The following is a 19,409-nucleotide window of genomic DNA, read 5'->3' as shown; positions in this document are numbered from 1 at the left end:
ACCAGAGCAAGATAACCAAAAATTTCCAGAGGAGCCCTTCAGCCGCAGGGCTGCGCCGGAAGGCTATCCCGTCATCATAAGCCGAGATATGCTGTTCAAAGAGTCTGTCCACTTCAGTCATCGCAAAAAGCCCATATGCAAAGAGGGCATGCTCTTGAAATTCCAATCGCTTGCTAGGTCAGTTACTTCTTCTTACACTCGTGCATCCGATCTCCTGAAAGCACGTTAGCTCTCTGTGACACTCTCGTCGATACGTTCGGGGGACATACGGCTCCCACGACCTTGACAGGACCTGTTCATGGATCCTTGGTAATGTTGGCGGCTCGGGTTGCCTCCATGAGTATGGTTGTGTTGCAGTAGGTGCAGAGATTGTAGAAGGTGCAGATCGCGGGATTTCAGGTGTAACGGACATAGGTGAAGTGGTGCCAGCAGTAGGGCTGTAGTGCTCGTAGCCTACTCGCGGCTGCTTGCGAGGCAGCGAAGACGACGGATCAGGACTGGCTGGCCTTAGTGCTGTTCTCGGTGAGATTGAAGATTCATTAGAAAGACTGCGTGGCCGCGTGAGATCGGCCGTCGGCGTCCTCGATAACGATGGTACTGGCGGCACGGGTGGAACGGGCTCCGTAGGAGGTGTCGACGGAGCCGTGGCGCTCGCGCCTCGAGCCCTGGACCGCACAATGTTAAAGGTTTTAGAACACACGCCGCACAGGCGAGGAGGCTATCTAATGTACTTACGCATTCTTGAATTTGCATACTCTGCCGAACTTCTCACACTGAAGACAACGCGGATAATCCGGATCGCACTTGATTTTCTTCTCACGGCAAGTCATGCATGCAATGGCCAAGCGTTTCCTGGGCTTTCCGGCTTTGGTCACGCCCCACTGGGCATTGACTGCCTCTCCATCAATCACCGTTTTGCAGTGGCTGCCATCATCGTAGAAGTAGCACAAGCCTTCACCTGGGACTTCAGCTGCCCGAACGAACCGCGGTAGGTAGTGAGTGCCAGCCCAAATCTTTGGTCCCAACGCATCCTTAGCCGGAGGGACCTCATCGGGCACATCGCTTGGCGGTGGGACTTGTGAGTTGTTGACCGGAGTTGATGGCGTCAGCTGCTCCCGATAACTCATCCTCCGGCTCTCGTCCATCCCTGCCCCTGATACGTTGGCTGAGGAGTACCTATCGGCAGTCGGCTGATAGAGTTGTGGTTCGCGATCCCTGGACGAGTATGTTCGTGAAGCATCCTGGGGTGTCGGGGCAGGCCACCGATTTGTCGAAGAGGTGTAGTCGAAGCGGATATCTGACCTCTGCTCATACCGTGGTTGAAGCTCGAGAGTCTGTGAGAATACCTGAGAGAGCGGTGGAATTTGCGGGCGCTCTTGATGCCTCAAGTCCTGAAAGCTCCTAGGCTGTGAAAAGGCAGAAGATGTCGTCGATGGTGGGAAGTAGGCCGACGACCCGAGGGGACGATCGAGCGAGGACGAAGGGGTATAGGAGCTAGAACGATCAGAATATGTGAAATGAAAGGGAGGGTCTCTAGCGATCGAAGCAAGGATACTGCTCAGGGGTGGAAGCTGTTGTCGTGGTGTCCTCTGGTCAAATGTGCTCTCACTCCGGCTCAGGGCCTCCTCAGAGCCTCTGGTAGAGGAGGAGGTCGATGTGTCTCTCGACTTGACCGGGTCATAGTTGGACATCGGAGGGGATGGGGGAGCACGCGGGTTCCAAGAGGCTCTTTCCTCAGATGCCTTGGAAGGAAAAGAGGCAGAGTCAGGAGTGAGCAGCTCAGGTGGTGTGTCAGGGAGAGTCGGGCGGGGTCGAGGCTCAATGTAGGTAGCAAACCCCATTGAGAACAGCGGTATTTGTTTCAGTCCGGCCAATGTGTATAGTCAGATAGCTTTGTGTTGTAGCCCTCCCAAGAGCTAGAGTAGCCAGGGAAATCACGGCTATTGAGGATGGGGTGAAGTAAATGGCCGTGCGACAGTAGCTGAGCGAGAATGTTGAAAGCAGAGGGTGACGAGCACGTAGATATTTGGCCGGGTAAAGTTGTATAAAGGTACACAGGCGGCGCAGTCGATAGGTCAGCCGCTCAGAACAGTATCCTGGGCAGTAGAGGGCACTGCCCGAAACCCGGATAATTGATCAATAACGGCGAAATGCACGAATGAGCTGTTGGAAGGCCTGTCTCCGGACACCGGGGGGGGTGTGGACCAACACTGCCTAAGGTGGGTGCAGCAAGCCACAGATCTAATGTTCGAGGAACTGCCAGGGTGTGTGGTGTTGTTCCTGGGCGGCAGTGTCTCTCTCACTGTCTCTCCTTTCTCTCGTCTGGTTCGCTCTCCAGGCCCGAGGAGACGGATGGGATGATTGTTAGCACAAGGAGAGGGGGGGGGGGGAGCGGGCAGCAATTCACAAATCACGGGGCAACTAAGTGATATGTATGCATGCGGAGAAAGACAGATGGATGGGGGCTGCAGGTAAGTAGTGTGTAATAGAGAAAGGGAAGAGGACCGGGACTTGCGTCGGCTAGATCGCCCGTCTCCAGAATGTGCTCCGTCCCAAATAGACGATGTCAACGGCGGGCCGTGACGAGGCAGGGGAGAGGTAGCAGACGAAACAGAACGACTTTGGGGAAGCCCGCCTGAACTCTCTGGACTGGGGAGTCCTGGTCGTGGTACTGGGGCGTGCTGTTCGTGCGCCGGTACTGGAGTTCTAGTGTGCCGATTAGTGTACGATCAAGGCCTACCCGGCCCGAGGGATGCTGTTCACCAGCGCTCAGAAAGCCACCGACAACTGCCCTTTTGGTGTAGGGCCCCGCGCCTCCATGGTGAAGGGGCCCTGCACACCATTCCTGCGCATGTGGGCCAGTCAGGGAGAGCTCCTCCAGAGTCTCCAGTGGAGGTCAACACTAGTGCAGCATAGTGTTGTTGCGACGCCCCAGGTCCATATGGCTTTCGGCAGTGCGGCATGGCGTTGTCTTGCTCCAAGGCGCTGCATGCAGCCATGAGCGAAAAAGGAAGGGAAATCGGACAGCGAGCAAGCAGGCGCCATAGGATGCTGCAAATGCTGCAACCCGAGGCAGAGAGAAGCCTCGGCGGCTAGGCGATAAGTAATCCGCAGCCATGTACTTACCGGTTGGGAAAAAGGCCGTTAGAATTTGGGCCTTTTCCCCATCTCTCCTTTTACGTGCGTCCGCGCCGTTCATGCCATTCACGCCATCCCACCACGAGGTGATGAGCAACAGCTGGAGCATTCTTCATGGTTGGCTCTCCTTTCGGTGGCTTGTGGCTTGGGGAGAGTGGGGGTAGACTGAGGGTATCAAAGATGTCGTTAATGAACGGCGTAAGCCAGCCAGGGCTGACCCCCTATGGTCATTACACTGAGTGGTGTAGGTGGCAGGCGCCCAAAGAAGAGTGCACTACACTAGGTATCTGGTGCTCGAGGACCCCTGTGAGGAACCTCCCTCCGAGCTGGGCTCGCACTGAGCGTCGCGGAGATGGAGGGCTACCACGAGGCAAAAAAACGGTTCGGGAAGATAAGAGGACTGGGGGTGGGTGTGCCTTGGAACCAGGGCCAGGCCTGCCCAGTGGTAACTCAGAGGTGAACCCAGAGCCCAGCCAGGGGCAAGGACATGGGTCACAAGCGAGACCCGCTGCGGGTGGCCAACGCCAAGCAAGAGTCGTGGAAAAGGCGTCGTTTAGATCGGGATCAACCTGGGACGCCGCTGTGTTCTCGGGTGAATTTTCCGTGGGGTGAGCACTGCTGCTGTTCAAGAATCGGCCCGCCTCCAGGTCATGGATGAGCATTACCAATCCTTCGCCCTCAGTACTTGACAGGTTGGCGAGATGTGGGATCGTGAGAAGACTTGTGTGCGAGAAGATATCTGTGTGTGGAAGCCGTATGGATGTAACTGCTGGAAGCTGGCTGCCGAGCCGGGAGGGTAGAGGTAGCAGTCGCAGAGCCTTGCTGACGCTGCGCAGAATCTCAACTGACACGCCCTGGTGGTGTCTGTAAGCAGCCTCATCTTTACATCCCATCCCATCGGGCAGCCGTTCCGCATTTGCCAGAGCGCTGTGGTCACTGTGGAGGTTGCGTCAGGGTCAAAAGCTTCTGGAACTCCCGTCCTGCTTGGCCTGCAAGGAAGCACGGCGCAAGGCGACCGTCAGTGCGACTCTGTTCGCCTGGGGTTTCCAGGTTGGCACGCGAGGTCTGTTGACGACTTGGCTGAGCACCAAAATATTGCATTCGCCAACCAGTGGTTAGACAACAACAACCTGGCCCATGCAAATGGACGCCAGGACGGTGCTGCGTGGCACCCTACCGGCGGTCGGCGCCGCTAATGGAACGCTGGACATCTGTCACCACCGTCACTGTGGGACACAGGCTACAGCAGCCCAGGGACCCAGGAACTGACCGTTTCTGCAAATTTGCTGGTTTAAGTTCGTCTCGTCTCGATTCTCGACCCGACTCGACCCATCGTCTCGTCATCTGCAAGAAACGAATCACGGCCGCACGGGCTGGTTGCTGATCGGATCTCGTAACGGGACCAGCCCAGCGAGCGCAGCAGCCCGTCCCAACATACAGGCGCCACGGATCCAACACCCGCGGGATGAAATGGCCAGAGATGAAGGCAATAAAGATGGCGCGCTCTGTTTTGGGTCGTTTGCAGATTTGCTCTGTCCGGGCAACTGATGAAATTTAGGCGGGGTGTCTCGGCGTGCGCCATGCGAACTGCGGCTGTGGAAGAAGACGATGGGATGGATACGATGCCATGCCATGCGATGGCTCAGGGAGGGGCCCGCGGGTGTTGGAAGAAATGAGTGAAATGGACACACACTTGAACCGGAAACTGGAAACCCTGGGCTGGCAGTCGTGATGCTTAGTGCAACGGCATGGTTCGGTTTTTGCCTTGGTGCCTGCCTTTCCAGATCTGCGTCGGCCGAGTGTGGATGGGGCGCTTATCACCGATTCTACGATGCTCCTTCCTCCTGTCAAAACGCCTTCCCAATTCAATCTGCGTTCAGGACGCTATCGAGGGTTGTCAACCCTGGTGTGCGTACGGATCAAGGTAGGAGTCGGGCCCAAGCTCCTCGTTGCCCTTAACCATGAGAAGGCCCAAGGGCCGGGGCCAAGGAAGGATTATGCAAAAACCGTTTACCTTACTTTTCAAGGGAGCTGGATGATCTCGATCGCTGCACAGCAGGCGGCTTGCCATCAACGGACATGCCATGCGCATGAAATCAAGCACTGTCAACTAAACATTGTGCCCAGACCCTGCAAGCGGCTGGACTCGATATCACAGGCTAATATGATGTGGTGGGCTCGGCACGCCGCGAGGCATGTTTGTTGCTACTAGTCCGATCCCAAGACCCCGGAACTCTCCTGGCAATATCGTGCTCATCGATCAGGCCCCTCCCTGGCGTCGCCGGTGTGGGCGTGTAGGGTGGGACTGGTCGTGCGCCTGTCCGTCTCATATGCCGACCAGGCAGCCTGGGCAATCTGGGCTGCGCCCATGGGGGTGCTGTGGATGCTGTGGATCTCCTGGAGCGCTCAGGCCCCATGGGAAAGAGCTCGTTTGTCAAGAACCAACGAAGAACCTTTCCAGATCGACAGACGAGAACCCGAGAGAGAACATTAATGGCTTCTCCGGTTCTGAGGCCCCTTCTCGTTCGCTTGCTCGCGTCATGAGCAGAACATAAGCTTTCCCCGATTCTGCCAGTCGCGTCATGCTGCATAAAGGATCGCAGGTTGTATCGGAGCAGACGGGCAGCATTACCATTTTCCGCAGCCGTTGAACATCTACCGTTGCTTGCCAGTTGCATGTTGTTTGGTCTGGTCTGGTCATAGGATGCATCTGCCCCGCGAAACGCCACAGACTCGCTTCGGCGCCCGCTCGCCATCTGTCGATACAAAACTACCGGCACCGACGGCTCTTGTGGTCGAAGCCCTGAACTAGCTATCCATGTGTCACGCTTGGCCGATCTCTGAGCCACTGCCGGCGTCGTTCAGATGCAGCCGCTAAGGTCGAGGTGCAGAAGCTGATGCCGCTTTCACACGCGCACCCATCTTTACTAAGGATAGCCGAGCTTCAGACACGTGCGAGCGCTGCAGCTCTGAGTGTCTAGTCAAACATTCCCTAAGAAGCCTCAGAAGAGGCTCTACAAATCGTAGTTGTCTCTCCTCAACATGAACCCCTCGCCTGCGATCCATACCATCACTACAGGCAGCCAAAGCGATAACGACCCCTCCAGCACATCCAACAGACACCGAAACGCAAAACATAGATCATGACAGCCCGCTGACCGAGCCTCCGGTGGATGCGGTGGAGCTATCGGACCATCTGCCGCCGCCCACACGTCCTCCGTTTCTCCACCCGTCAGCCCATTGTTTTGAGCCAACGCAAGGCGAGGGGGAGTGGTCAAAGGGACGTCATTTGATTGCCGATGTGCCCGGTTTTGACTCTCTGCCGCTGCCAGCAACAAACATCCAAAATTCGACAATCGCTGAGTTATCGAGTTTTAGGGCTACTTGCTTGTCTCTTCCTGGAAACTCTCTTGCACGCGATGCATTTGCTGCAGAGCCCAATATGTTCCAGTCGTCCACTATGTTGCTCTTGACTCGAATTGCCGTCCCGTTGTACCTCCGCTTATGTACTCACTTTTGACGAGCTGGCAGGACCACCCAGCAGAGTGTTACCTAAAAAACGGGGTTAACCGCCTTAGCGCTCGGCTTGTGATGCAGATCACCCGGTGTTCTTTCGTCCTTGCGCCCGCTGTCGCGGTCGTCGGGCCGGTAAAGCTGTAGGGCTTCTCAATCGGCTGACTGAGTGTAACTGCTTGTCAATTGCTGACGCAGGCATACTGCACGCACATGGTGACAATAGGCGAACCATCGCCTTCTTGCAAATCTCGATCTTCAAAACTAACATATCACCAAGATCCCCATATGACCGTCACGGACGAAGGGCCAGTTTTTGCATCTCCGAAAATGGTTGCCTGCATGGCACTATGATCTGGATATCCGGAGCCCCCCCCCCCCAGAACCTCCTGGCCGGCTCAAGGGGCCATCAAGGAGATCGTCCGACATTCCTTTGGTCCAGCATCTATCACATTGGCTTGATACTGTGGAGTCTATCTACCTGAGCGAGTAGATCGTTGGTACCAGTCACACCGTAGGCAGAGGGCAAACCTCGTGGCCATTGCCGGGTTTCGACAGCCGGCTCTCTGAATGCACTATTGCCGGTGTCAGTTGCCCAAAATCAACATGATATCCAGGCTTTTTGATCGTTCGATCAGCCAAGATCACTCGGCCCAAGGCTTGCCAGGACACAGCCTATTCTTCGCAGGCTCACTTGTGACAGTCCGGGGTGAAAAGACATATCTGATAATTTTGTAGCGAGACATTGCTGCAATGCAAAGCAGTTCAATACTAGCAAAAAAAAAAAAAAAAAACTAATCAATCGGTGAATGGAAATTATCCCAAAACAACCTTTAGCGAGCTTGTGAACCAAGGGCTCTTGCGCAACTGTAAAGACATCTATGTCCTATAATGACTACTATAAGAGCAGTGCTGACGGTGACTGGATTTGATGTTGTTTGCTTGAAGTCAACCGATTGGTAACCAAAATAAAAACCGCCATGCGATTATCATCGCAGGGACCAGGGTGAATCAAAACCCAACAATCACCAGCAGTTTCCTCACATTGTGGCTGTTGCAAGTCCAAAACTAACGTTCTTTCGGGAACGGCGGCGGCAGGGCGGATGTGACCCTGCGATATCTTAACAGCCTCAATTATATAGTAAGTCACCTAACGATATAGGTGCAGCATGGCCACGCAGGCATATACATGATATGAGACAGTCTGTCCCATGGTCATGGACACTTTCTCTTCCCACAAATAGGACAGGCAGATCTGACCCAGGGGAAAGGAAAGATATATAGCTTTTACCCGAAGAATGTTGAAAGGACAACTTGCAAATGACCACTGTCCATAGGTGCCACAACTCCATACACAAGGCGGAAGGTGACAAAGGAGTGCCATTCAACAAAAGGCATGACCTGCCTGAACAGAAAGGTAGTTAAGCTCCATCAATATAACAAGACTGTCGTGGACGAATGGTAGCGAGCAGTCCCAACTGATGGGATACTACATGCACGAGTTTATAGGTGATTTTGCCTTTGGCTAGGAACCCGGAATGTGTCTCCCGTTGCACATCTCCCAAACCCGGTTGTAGAGTTGTAATGGAACCTAGGAATGCCACCGTCGGTACATATTATACTCAGGGTTCAGCAGGTGCACTGCAGCGTTGCGTTGCGTTGTGTTGTGCAGCTTTGGTTTCGTCGGGTTTTGGGTCGCTATGATTTACTGTAAACTTTGCTTGGGTATGAAGCGCCGGACAATCCGGTGTTCTTCTTAAAATGGGTTGATGAACCGGTCTTGTTCTACTTCAAGTGAAGTTAAACTAGCTCTTCAGTTCGACCTGTATCCCTCCTTTCACCCCTATGCTTCCCCAGTCTAACATTCATTCTGGTCTAGATGTCTTGGCAATATGAGGACAGTTTCTCGATGTCAAAGCATCACACCTGGCGAAATTTTCGAGTAGTTCATAAATTAAGTCTCGACTCTTTCTCCAGTTTCTATAGTGCGCAAAGTCATCATCAACTTGTGCAGGCAAAGCCCAAAACGTTGCTGAAGATGTTGTGGTGTCATACCAGGTATCCGGATATCCGTATCAGAGAGTGTTAAAAAAAAAATCAGTTATTACGCCTTTGTGGAGGGTCTAAAACAAGCATACGTCGAGCCCTCCGTGCCTCTCTCCCGTGACGGATGGATTACACACGGGCTTGGTTTCTCTTCTGGACCAAGAACGGAATTTTCGCACACTGGCGAGATGTCAATGCCCAGAAGCCACACAAGATCGGGGATTTCCTTGTTGATCCCGCCTTGATCTGGGGAAAAGGGGCCACACAAGGACGGGCCCAAGCCAGCCGGTTTCCCGGGGTCCCCGTCCACCAAAGTGGGGTCCGGGAATTGAGAGGCGAACTGCCGTGCCCTGCCGGCAGTCGATGGAAGCCAGACCAGCGATCAGAGAACAAGCACAAACTTCTGCATCAAGCAGCTGGCCCGCTCAGATTTGCACCCCGCAACCCTGTCGTGCAGCTCTGACTATACATGATGTTGGGCGGAGGATGATGTTGTTCAGCCGCCAACAGTGACTTTTACAAGCTTGTCATTGTTGAAAGCCCCTGTGTTTTTGGTCCGGCTAAGTCCTGCAACGTCTTGGTCTGTTTTTGAGAGGGGAAAGAGAGAGAAATCTGAAATATCAGGCTCCACGCCACCAAAAGCACACAAAATAGCCGAGAAAGACAGATGCCGGGCAGCGGCACACAGTCATCTGCCAAGCACCATAAATTGGGTCATATTCCCTCTCAGGGAAAATCTTGTTCATTTTTGCACTCCACCACAGTTAAGGTGTTTTTGCAAACAACCGGGTCCTTGCTTGTTGGAATGTTTTTCGTCAGAATTCGACCTGGAAGGATCCTGTCTGATTTTGGTTCTTCTGGGGGCGGAAAAGGGGCAAATTCTTGGCTAGCCGAGCAATCCGTTGAGAAGGTGATGAGTGAGGGAGGGGCTGAAGATTCATGAAATGTGGTCCAGAGTGGGGGTCAGCCATCCTTCCAGAGTTTCTTTTCAGAAAACCTGCCCTCCCCGTAGTGACGAGCCCCTCGGATCCGGAAAGACGGCCTAGCAGAGTTGCACTCTGCAACGCTAGAACACAGGCTTGGGACATCGGTCCCAGTCTTGACTACCGCTAGTCTAAAGCATCGCGCGTGTTCTGTCGAACGGTTTGTAAAACGTTGGGCAGCGAACAAGAACATCTTCCACGTGCAGCATGTGTACATGTACGTAGCATGTATGAATGGTGCAGCTCGAGCATCATCGTCGCCAGTACGGTCATCGTTACAATCCTTCTGGGCCAGCGACTCGCCGCCAGTGTCGCACCGTGCCATTACCACATGCGCCAAGTCAGCCGTGGCAGTTCCCTCTGGGTATAAGCAGAGGTACTACCTGCCGGTGTGCAAGCCTTTTATTACGAAGTACTACCTGTTAACACGAATTTGTGCGCGGATGGGTGGGTGCGGAATCGACCTCGAACTAATTCAGATATATGTGCAGTTCGTGCGCTTTTGTCTTTTCTGAGCTTGGTAGGTGATGCCTATTTGCCGGGGAAGGGTGATAAGATCGACGTTATTGTGCCCCTGGGCCACATCCTTGGGACCCTTCAATGCAGCATTCTCCGTGTGAGGTTTTGCCATACCCATCTTCTCTTGCTTGACAGCGTCAGTGAAGATTGAACACTCAATTGCGCTCTGCCAGCAGCTGGAAGCATTTGGCAGTCTCTGGTCATTTGACGGTTACGAGATCTCGGTCTTCGGAGTACTCAGACTGACACAACACCAGAGTCCTGTACCTACGGATTACTCTTGGGCTCGACTTGATTGCCGATACCTGCGCCGATCACAGAAGGGGGACGGACCCAAATGGAACGCAGGGCACGGGGCTCTCAGGTCCGTAGTGCACATCCGATGTCCCCTGCCTCTGAAAAGAGAAGCTCGAACCCGGATGGCACACCCTGACTACGGGGCCAAGGAATGGTGTCTGTGTGTCAGTCTCAGCGTTGCTGCGTTGCTGCGTTACAGCGATGCGGCGTTACGCTCAAGGCATCCCAATGAGAATTAGCTTGGCGTGCAAGGGCGGCCCCCAGCCTTTGCGACCTTCTAGAATTCCTATTTGGGTCAATACAGGCGATGTTTGTCCATGTGTGTGAGATGGTGGCTTGTTGTTGGCTTGCTTCACGGCTGCACACCGGAAAATTCTCTGTCCGAGTTCCAGTTCCGGAAGCTTCCTAACTACGTCCCGCGTTGCTTCATTACCGAAGACCTCCATATTTTGTGTAAGTCCAAATACTTATTAGCAGTTCCCGAAGCTTCTCAGCAAATTAAGGAATAAATGCAGGGTGGCTCTCATAGAGGTGTGGATGGATGGTAATAGTTCAAGCAATGGACAACCAGGTGCCATGATGAAGAGATTCACCCGATGCGATTCATTCTCGTGTGGCTGACGGCTCATGTAGAACATTGTGCTTCTAAATTGTTATTGATGCATTCTCCCGCTGTCGCCTTTTGATGCTTGCTAGTGCTAAACTACCCGTTTCTTCATACTCGTCGCTGCAAAATAGTCAAGCCAGCTGATGTGTAGGCCCGAAGAGTATCCCTGTGACCCCGTAAACATGTGCTCTCCAGTGATTCATATGACTCCATCGTTAAAAGTTCCCCCGCCTGTCTCAGACAAACCGTGACAATAATGTTGACCACAAAGCTACGTAGGTTCTAGAGACAGAGAATGTATTGACGAATACCCAAACTACGGATAGACGTTGCAGCAAGGAAGGTCAAGGGATCTTCCGGTCACCGCGGCCGCGGTAGACTCTCCTCCGGTTTCATCGAGAACGGCGATCGTTGGCCCTCCGTTAGTGGCAGACTCGTCCATGCTTCAGCGGCAGCTAGTTACGTAGACTCGAAGTGTCGATGAGGCGCAGCCTATTTTTAGCGGCGGACGTGGCGCTCTGGGATTTTCTCATCGTCATCCCGGCCACCACCAATCAGCGATCTAGCAGCGACGGAAGAGGAAGATGCTCGCCGATCCCTAAGCAACAAGCGATGCCAAACGATTCCAGATTCGAACACAAGTGGCCCTTGGGCTGAAGCTTGTTTTGCCAAAAAAACCTCCCATGAAGTTGCCGTCATGTCGAGACACGACTATCATGAGCAACACACCTGCTGCTAGTGATTCGTAAAGCAGCACGAGAAGGATTGTGGTCGCCGACTTCTGCTAGGAAGTCGGCGAGTGGCAGCGTTGCTCCAGAATCCTTACATTCCCGGTTCACAAATGACTAGGGTGTGACCGTTGTCAGCCGTCGGGAAGCTGGACAGATCAAAAACAATGGCTCCTCAACGAAACTCATTCTGCGATGAAAGAGCAAGCCCATTCCATCTGGTTGAGGCTCTTTGCTTTCCAACCGCCAGCGACCCGAAGGAGAAAGAGTCCGCTTGTCTCATCTGCCTAGCGGCCCGCAAATGCTTCATGTTGCCTGGGCAATATTCCCACGGTAATTAGCCTGTTCGCATCGATCGGACCTGCAGCGCGTTGACCGGGTCAGCACTGGCTCAACCCGGTGTCCCTACAGCTCATCTCGGCAGGCGCGTCATTGGATCGAGAGCGGCGCAATTTGCACTTGTCTCGGCATTCCGCTCCGGTGAAGTTGATGGTAGAAAACAACGAATTTCAGTTAAACGCCGTAGGACGACCCAACTTACACACGCCACCTGCGAGGCTGGCTCCTGTGCTTATCTGTTTTGTCAAGGCTAGCTTCAATCAGCTCTTGTCTGCTCGATACGTTCCGTCCACGTTCTGACCGGACGGCACTTCCAGCCTTCGTTCCGCGCCTCAAAACCCCGCTTGTCGCAGCGCCTTGCACGAGTGTAGGGCTTGGCTGCCATTCCCGTTCCCGTTCCCGAAGATGGGAAGAGCAGGCGGGGATGCGAGAAACGCAATCTAGCTATATTGCCGTCCTCTTGTTTATCCCCGACCTTGACAGCCTGCACGATAATACCGATGCACTATCGCTCAATAAATTCAAGGACACCTTCACTTGCTATTTGCCTGCCGCTGCGGGCAGAGTCGGATGCATGAGAACGCCCAACACACGGGCTGGGATGAATTAACGTCCTGTTGCCAGCACATATTAGGGGTTCACGATGTTGATTCCGTTCCGCTGTAATTGTTTCCCCAGTCATTTCTCCGTCAGGCAGAAATATTCTGATCATAGAGATTAGCTCTCAGATCCTGAGTTATTCGCTCTTCTTTCCGATGGTTTTGTCACACAACGCTCCCGATCTTGAGACTCATTTGTGCGAGGGTGTTAGCGAGATGCCAGCTTGCTGATGAGCATTGTTCTCAGGTCCCGTCCAAGCTGCTATTAAAAGTAGCATTGGGGGTTTGTCCCGAATCTGGGGATGCACCGGGGATGACGCCGGTAGAAGGTCTCCGTCCGTCGGGCTTAATGACCACTGTTATGATCCATCCCACCTGAAGATTAGTGTCATCAACCTTATCTTCAGGTAGGCTCTTGAAATTGTTAATGGATTAGCAGTTATTCCCATTACCATCATCCCATAGTATCTAAACATATTTGTTTCGTTATGCAGGGGCCACAGATGAGCCGCGAACAAAACTCATAAACAAATTCACCTTCCTGTCCTCCGATGATGATATTGATCTAGCGAAGACTAGCGAAGATAGGATATGAAGATCACACCATCGAGAACTGCATCTCCAGGAGGTCTTCAGTCTTCATCTGAATCCATAGACCAAGAGGTTGTCAACTTAAGCGGGAGGATGAGACGTCATTGCAACCAAGGTGCTTGTGAAGAAAAACACATGATCTTCTCTCGATCAATGATGCCGCTTCCTTTGACGCTTCCCCCAATGCCTGAGTTTGCTTCAATCAGACGATGCGCGTGGCAGGTGCGGTGACAACCTGCAGACAAATATCGAGATAGGATGGTCACGCTACTCCTACATTGCACGCCATGGGCAAGGAGCCCCTCCATACTTCCTTTAACGGCCCTGATGGAGCCTTCCGCGACATCGCCCAAGATGTGTTGCGTAGTTGGGCTCATGATGGAGCACATATTAAGTAGGCCAGGTTCCGCCCGGTTATAATTTGAGCCCAAAATAGAGACCAATAGCAGACAACAGGCGATCCTCACGTAACCATGCATGAAAGCATAAAGTGGGATCAAGAATGATGCGCGATCGTTCCCAGGTTCCAGTCAAGGATCGGTAAAAAGTCAACTCTCAGATCTCTTCAAGCAGCTTTCATACGCAGGCATGGATGATTCCATGCTTCTAGTGAGGCTTAATGATGCGTCCGCTATGAGTATTTTCAACATAGACTAAGAGTCAGGCTTGCGGCTTCCGAAACATAGCGATGGTCTCGTATGTGGCGGCTTGGCTGTAGATAAGTTGTAAACATCGTCTTCATTGATCTGGTGAGAAAGCAATAGCTATCCCACGATTTGCGATATGGTTGTCAGCATCAACAAAGCGTGCCAAAATCCGTGGTGATGTCGTATCAAACCATCGGTTAGGAATTGGTCTTGCAGCAAGAACTGGGCCGATGCTAGTCGGAATGTTGAGCTTACCTGCCATAAAAACCATTGTACATACCAGATGTTTCAGCCTATTCCAAGAGAAGATGCTGTCGAAACACTGCTCTTGAATCGAACAAAAAATGCGACACGCTCTCGGCCAAACCCGCAGTAGCAGGTATCCCTCCGAGCGGAGAGAATCTCTTGGCGTGTCAGCGGCGAGGAAAGACGCCGAGAGCGCACCGATATCTCGGTGAATCGGCCGTTCTCAGGACGTTGTGCATCAGGATAACGCTGTTGGCAGGACCGAACTTGGAAAACTAAACTTTCAAGCATCTAAGAAGCCCCTTTGGGAAATTTCCAGCTCATCTACAAGCTTACATATCCAAAAGCCTGCAGTAAGCTCAAAAACAGCCCATGCCGTTGATCTGCTACAACTTTTGCGAATACGCCAAGCAATTTAGAGCTTCCATTGGACAAATTGCCGAATTCGACAGGAGTTGAAGGCCCGACTTTCCGAAGGGACAATAGTGTTCTCATTCGGACAGGTCACGATTTCGGGTCGCTTGTCAGGGGTTCAGGGTGGCCAGACAGGGGCACCAGCAGTTTGCCCACAAAACACCATCAGATGCAGATGTTGGATCTACAGAGAAGTCCAAGCTTCGATGTCATCGTCGGCGCTTCGTCAGTTGGTTCCTTCTGGGGCAGGTGACGGCGACAGGGATCTCGAAGAGCGACAGATGCTGCAAGCATGTGGATATGGAAGTTGCTTGGCCGCTAAGGGCTTCCATAATGAGACTTCTCCGACAAACATATTCGCGCTTAAGGTCAGAGGATGGTTAGCGAGTCCGATGGCTGCAACACAGACAATGTCCATAAGAATTCTAAGAACTCAGCGGAAAAGTTCCCGATGACGTACAAAACGAGAGTGCCTTCGACACTGCAGAACAGCTCATAACTCTCATGGAAAGAGGACGCTTGTTTCCATGTTGTAGACTCATTGATGTTGTCTAATAAGTGGTGATTTCCGGGAAAAGCCAAGGAGCTGAGTTTTGTCTGGTCTGGAGGCGGGGTGCCAACAGCGGGAACATTATTTAACAAATCAGTGAAGCGCTTGAGTTCTGGATCTGATGGAAAAAGGCTCCTGGGGTTACCAGGTTTTTAGCAGGCAAGTTGAAACTACGGAATAGAAGAATTTGAGTTCCATCCTTTGGTTTTCGTGTAATCTTCAGACTCAACAACTAACTGTCATCGTCCGTGGACTGTATAGGAATGGCATAATTAGTATTCAGTGTCTGACATAGTGCAAGCGTGTTACCTGCTTAATCTGATGAAGAAACTAGTCGGAGTCATTATTTGTCAAAAATCTTAAGTTGAGTGAAACATAATATTGGGATATGGAAAGAGGCAAGCATGAGTGAGGTTCACATTTAAAGGCATTGAGTGAAGTCAAATAGGGATGCATGCAGCATCAATACCAGCTTAACGTCTCATGGAGCAATGAAATACTTATGCTTACTGCATCAAGCAATCCCTGCATCTAACCGATTAGCAATGTAGAACACACTGAATATTGTGAAGCAGATTTCTACCTGTGAAGGCAGAGACAAGAACATATTCTGCGAGAAGACTGGTATGGCGGTCTTGCAGTTCAAATACAGATGAACAGTTACTTAGTCAGCGCACACACAGTGTTTTGATGCTGTGGATGCCCCCTGAAGCATCACATTGACTAGGAAGTTCCCATGAAGTTGCACACATCTCTACTGTTGAGTGTCTTGTGTTGGCCACATACAATCTGCTCTAAAGAAGTCAGCTTTGAGGCATGGTTAGCTATTTAACTAATTATAACATAGGTACCTTGTTCTATGTCATACCAGGAATACATAAAACATGGTTTTATCATCTTGTCTCTGTTTTGATGGTCCTGTTCATTGCCACACTAATAGCTGAGCTGGCTACTGCCGTGGAGGAGGGATGCAGCCCTCTTCCAAAGACCCAGAGCTTGAATGCTGTTTAGTATCTGGAAAGAATATCGACGAAGGGACCCAGTCTTTATTCTCAAGAGTTGACAATGTTCTCCTGCGAAAAAGTAATATCTCATCGTTCAGGGAGATCCCAGCGAACAGTGAAAGGCGAAAGACACCAGGGACTGGTTGCATATCTCCAACAAGCTTTCATTATTTGATCACGATAATGAGTGTTATTAGTAGCTTGATACTCAAGTGGTAGACTGACCAATATGAGAGACTGATGATCTGTTGTCAGCAAAGTGTATTGCAACAAGAGATACGCAGGAGTAGTAGGAAGTGCGGCCATTATGATGAGATCAGTTTACTGATCTGCATGCCACCACAATAACTAGGTTGATGGGCCAGCCTCTAAAATTTTGGGGAATGGATAGCTAGTCAGTAAATGGTCATTATGTGCGATGGAAGATGATTAGCAACTTCCTCGGAGAGTGTAAAGAGCGATTTGTCAGTGGCAGCAAGACCACGAGCATTTACTCATTGCTGATCACACAGAGTTTGGGAATAAATTGAAGCATTAAGTGGTGAAGCAGGGAGTTTACAAAACGGGTATATTGTCTTGACAGCATACTTGGGAACACACAGGCATGGGGATAATTTTGATGGCTCAACCCAAAGGCATGATGATGCAAAATGTACCGCGGAAATGCTGTGGGAAGCTTATTGTATTGCAGTAAGTGAATAACGTACATTTGACCGACTTGACAAGTGATGGCATTGTCGGTTGAAAATTCGGTGCTTTTCATGCCTGATCATTCCGCAATGAGCATCACAGAGAGGGCACCAGGTATTCGATGTCTGGTTGGTTGTCATGTGACCACATAACTGAAGGCCGCTTGGCACTTGACCGGGACTCCTGCCGAACGACCTATCATCAAGCCACTTCCCGGCAAGCCACCAGCACCAGCCTCCTCGGTACTTGACAAGCTTTCGCTAGCCGCGTCGGACTTGGCTAGGCCGTTTCGCTGCGGATCCTAATCCAAACCTCCGACTCCGATTTTTGCGAGACGCCCGAACCCCTATCGCAGATCCTGTTCCTGATCGCCCATTCCGCCATCCGCAACGGCCCATCCCGTCTTTCTTCTTTCATCCTCCCTCTTTTTTAGCCTATCCCGTTGATAATCGCGCCGTTGCGGTCCCAGGGGAATGGACAGCTCCTAGACCCGTTATAACGCTTAGCATATTCTAGCTTCCATCCGTTTTTCCGTTCCGTATTGTCCTCCCAGTTTTTGTGTCGCCGAGACACTTGTTCTTTTCGCCTCTCGTTCTACTTTCTGTCGTTAAATTCCTGTGGGAACCGTCAGACACGTCGACAGAGGATTAGGAACCATTAAACCATTACGGAATTGCTTGCGCTCTATTGAAAACAAAAAGAAGTCGCGACAACTGCCAGCGTTGCACAGTCATGATGTTGATGGATTGGTTGAAGACCCTCTCTGGGTACTTGACGCCGGCATTCTTGGTCATGTCGCCAATACTCTCGTACAGCGACCAGGCCTTTTCGATGCATCGGAACCGGTCGAGCGCGGGCTTTTCGCTCGATATTCCGCTTATCATGCTAGTCGCGTCATTGTGCAGGTACGCCATTGTTCCTGGTGTCAAAGCTCGTTATACTCAGTGCTGACGCGGAGCGCCCCGCAGGATATTTTACTACCCAGGCGCCAAGTACGACACTGCGCTTTTAATCCAGTCGCTCGTCATGGTTGCCATGCAAATTGTACTCCTCAAGATTGCTCTTGACCATCGCCCTCCGCCGTACTCCCGCGGAGGAGATGCTGCGACACCTTTTGCGCGCGCGCACGAGACACCGCGACCATTTAACTTCTGGCAGTGGAGGTCGTCGAAGCCGTGAGTGACCCGATACATATTGGCTCTCTTCATTGGGGTCTTCCTCTCGGCCCGTGCTAATGTGTGAGTTTGTTTTATCCAGATATTGGCAATTCCTGGCAGGCCTGTTCCTCGGCCTTCTCGTGTGCGAGTTCACTCTTTCTCCATTCCCAACTGTCTACCAATCGTACTCGTCATTTATCGGGTACTTTGGTCTGGGAGTGGAGGCTATTCTTCCAATCCCCCAGATTTTGGCCAACCGGCGGGTGCGCTCCTGCAAGGGCTTCCGCTTCTCGGTGCTGGCCAGCTGGCTGCTGGGAGACACCATGAAGATGTTTTGGTTTTTCACTTCCAAAACAACCATCCCCTGGCCCTTCAAGCTGTGTGGCCTGTTCCAGGGTTCCTGCGATTGCCTGCTTGGCATTCAATACATGATGTATGGCAGTGGCAGCAGCGAGGCCCCCATGGCACCCACCTCAACTGCTCGCTCTCGCGCAACTAGCCTGCATGAGCTTAAGCCAAACGGGTACACCACAGCCAGTGGCCATGCTCACCATCCTGGCCGCCGGATATCCGTGACGGAGAAGAACACATGAACTGAGATGAGGACGCATGGTTGACGACCTGTATGAGTAATGCCCGATGTATTTTGGGATAGATATAGATATTTAATGAATAATCAACTTCTCTTCGGTGAAAATCGCCCAATTGATTTATCTGCTTCTTTATCCGTCTTTGTCTGTTGTGCCCGATTCATGGGATGTTCAGTTTATCTTCAGTCTGTTGTCTTCAGGTTCCGGCAGAGTGACTGGCAGCAAACACACGTCTCAACGGTTTGCTTGTTTGATGTGTGGTCAGTGCACCTTATGGTCTTGGCTTCCAGGGGCCGCTGCTCGCCAAGAGTGGAGCAGGAAGGTGGTCAGGAGCATATGATAGGGAGGTACCTCAAACGCAAAAACTCAGTTAGTTTTTCTCTTCATCAAGCATATATGTAATTTAGTCATAAGCTGTTATTCTTAATGTACAAATACTAGAGTTGGAATACTCACATTATCTGTCTTATTGAATAAGGCTTAATTATTTGGGGAGACCTTGGAGACACTGTTGAAGTCACTTCAAACCGGGGTAAACGTCCGTTCCCTTGGAGACCAAATGACTCCACCCATTTAGCCAAGAAGGAATGTTTTCTTCCTCCTGAACTTAGGTGTCAACGACTAGGAGCACGGCTCTGCTTCTCGTTGCGTGCTTGATAAGCATAATCTTTCTGTGTGGATCCCTAATTTTGGTACGTTGGTGTCTATTTACATCACGGAAGCAGTCATTTGAGATCTGGGAGCACCACGC

General features: G+C 51.7%; 2 protein-coding genes across 2 annotated transcripts; one reads left to right on the top strand and one right to left on the bottom strand.

Moving 5' to 3' along the window:
• Positions 1-539: 539 nt before the first annotated feature.
• CTHT_0065600 (uncharacterized protein) lies at positions 540-1,841 on the bottom strand (the record flags this gene model as incomplete). Its single annotated transcript, XM_006696796.1, has 2 exons — positions 540-665; positions 756-1,841. 2 exons carry the CDS (start codon positions 1,839-1,841, stop codon positions 540-542), a joined length of 1,212 nt encoding a protein of 403 aa, XP_006696859.1.
• Positions 1,842-17,646: 15,805 nt separating this feature from the next.
• CTHT_0065590 (uncharacterized protein) lies at positions 17,647-18,661 on the top strand (the record flags this gene model as incomplete). The annotated part of the gene is made up of 3 exons (XM_006696795.1): positions 17,647-17,816; positions 17,880-18,086; positions 18,169-18,661. The coding sequence occupies 3 exons, from the start codon at positions 17,647-17,649 to the stop codon at positions 18,659-18,661; spliced, it is 870 nt and encodes a 289-aa protein (XP_006696858.1).
• Between the last annotated feature and the right edge of the window lie 748 nt (positions 18,662-19,409).

This window comes from Thermochaetoides thermophila (genome assembly GCF_000221225.1).
Source record: "Thermochaetoides thermophila DSM 1495 unplaced genomic scaffold scf7180000011822, whole genome shotgun sequence".
Lineage (NCBI taxonomy): Eukaryota > Fungi > Ascomycota > Sordariomycetes > Sordariales > Chaetomiaceae > Thermochaetoides > Thermochaetoides thermophila.
Note: the sequence above shows the minus strand (reverse complement) of the source record. Positions and strands in the feature narration are given on the sequence as shown.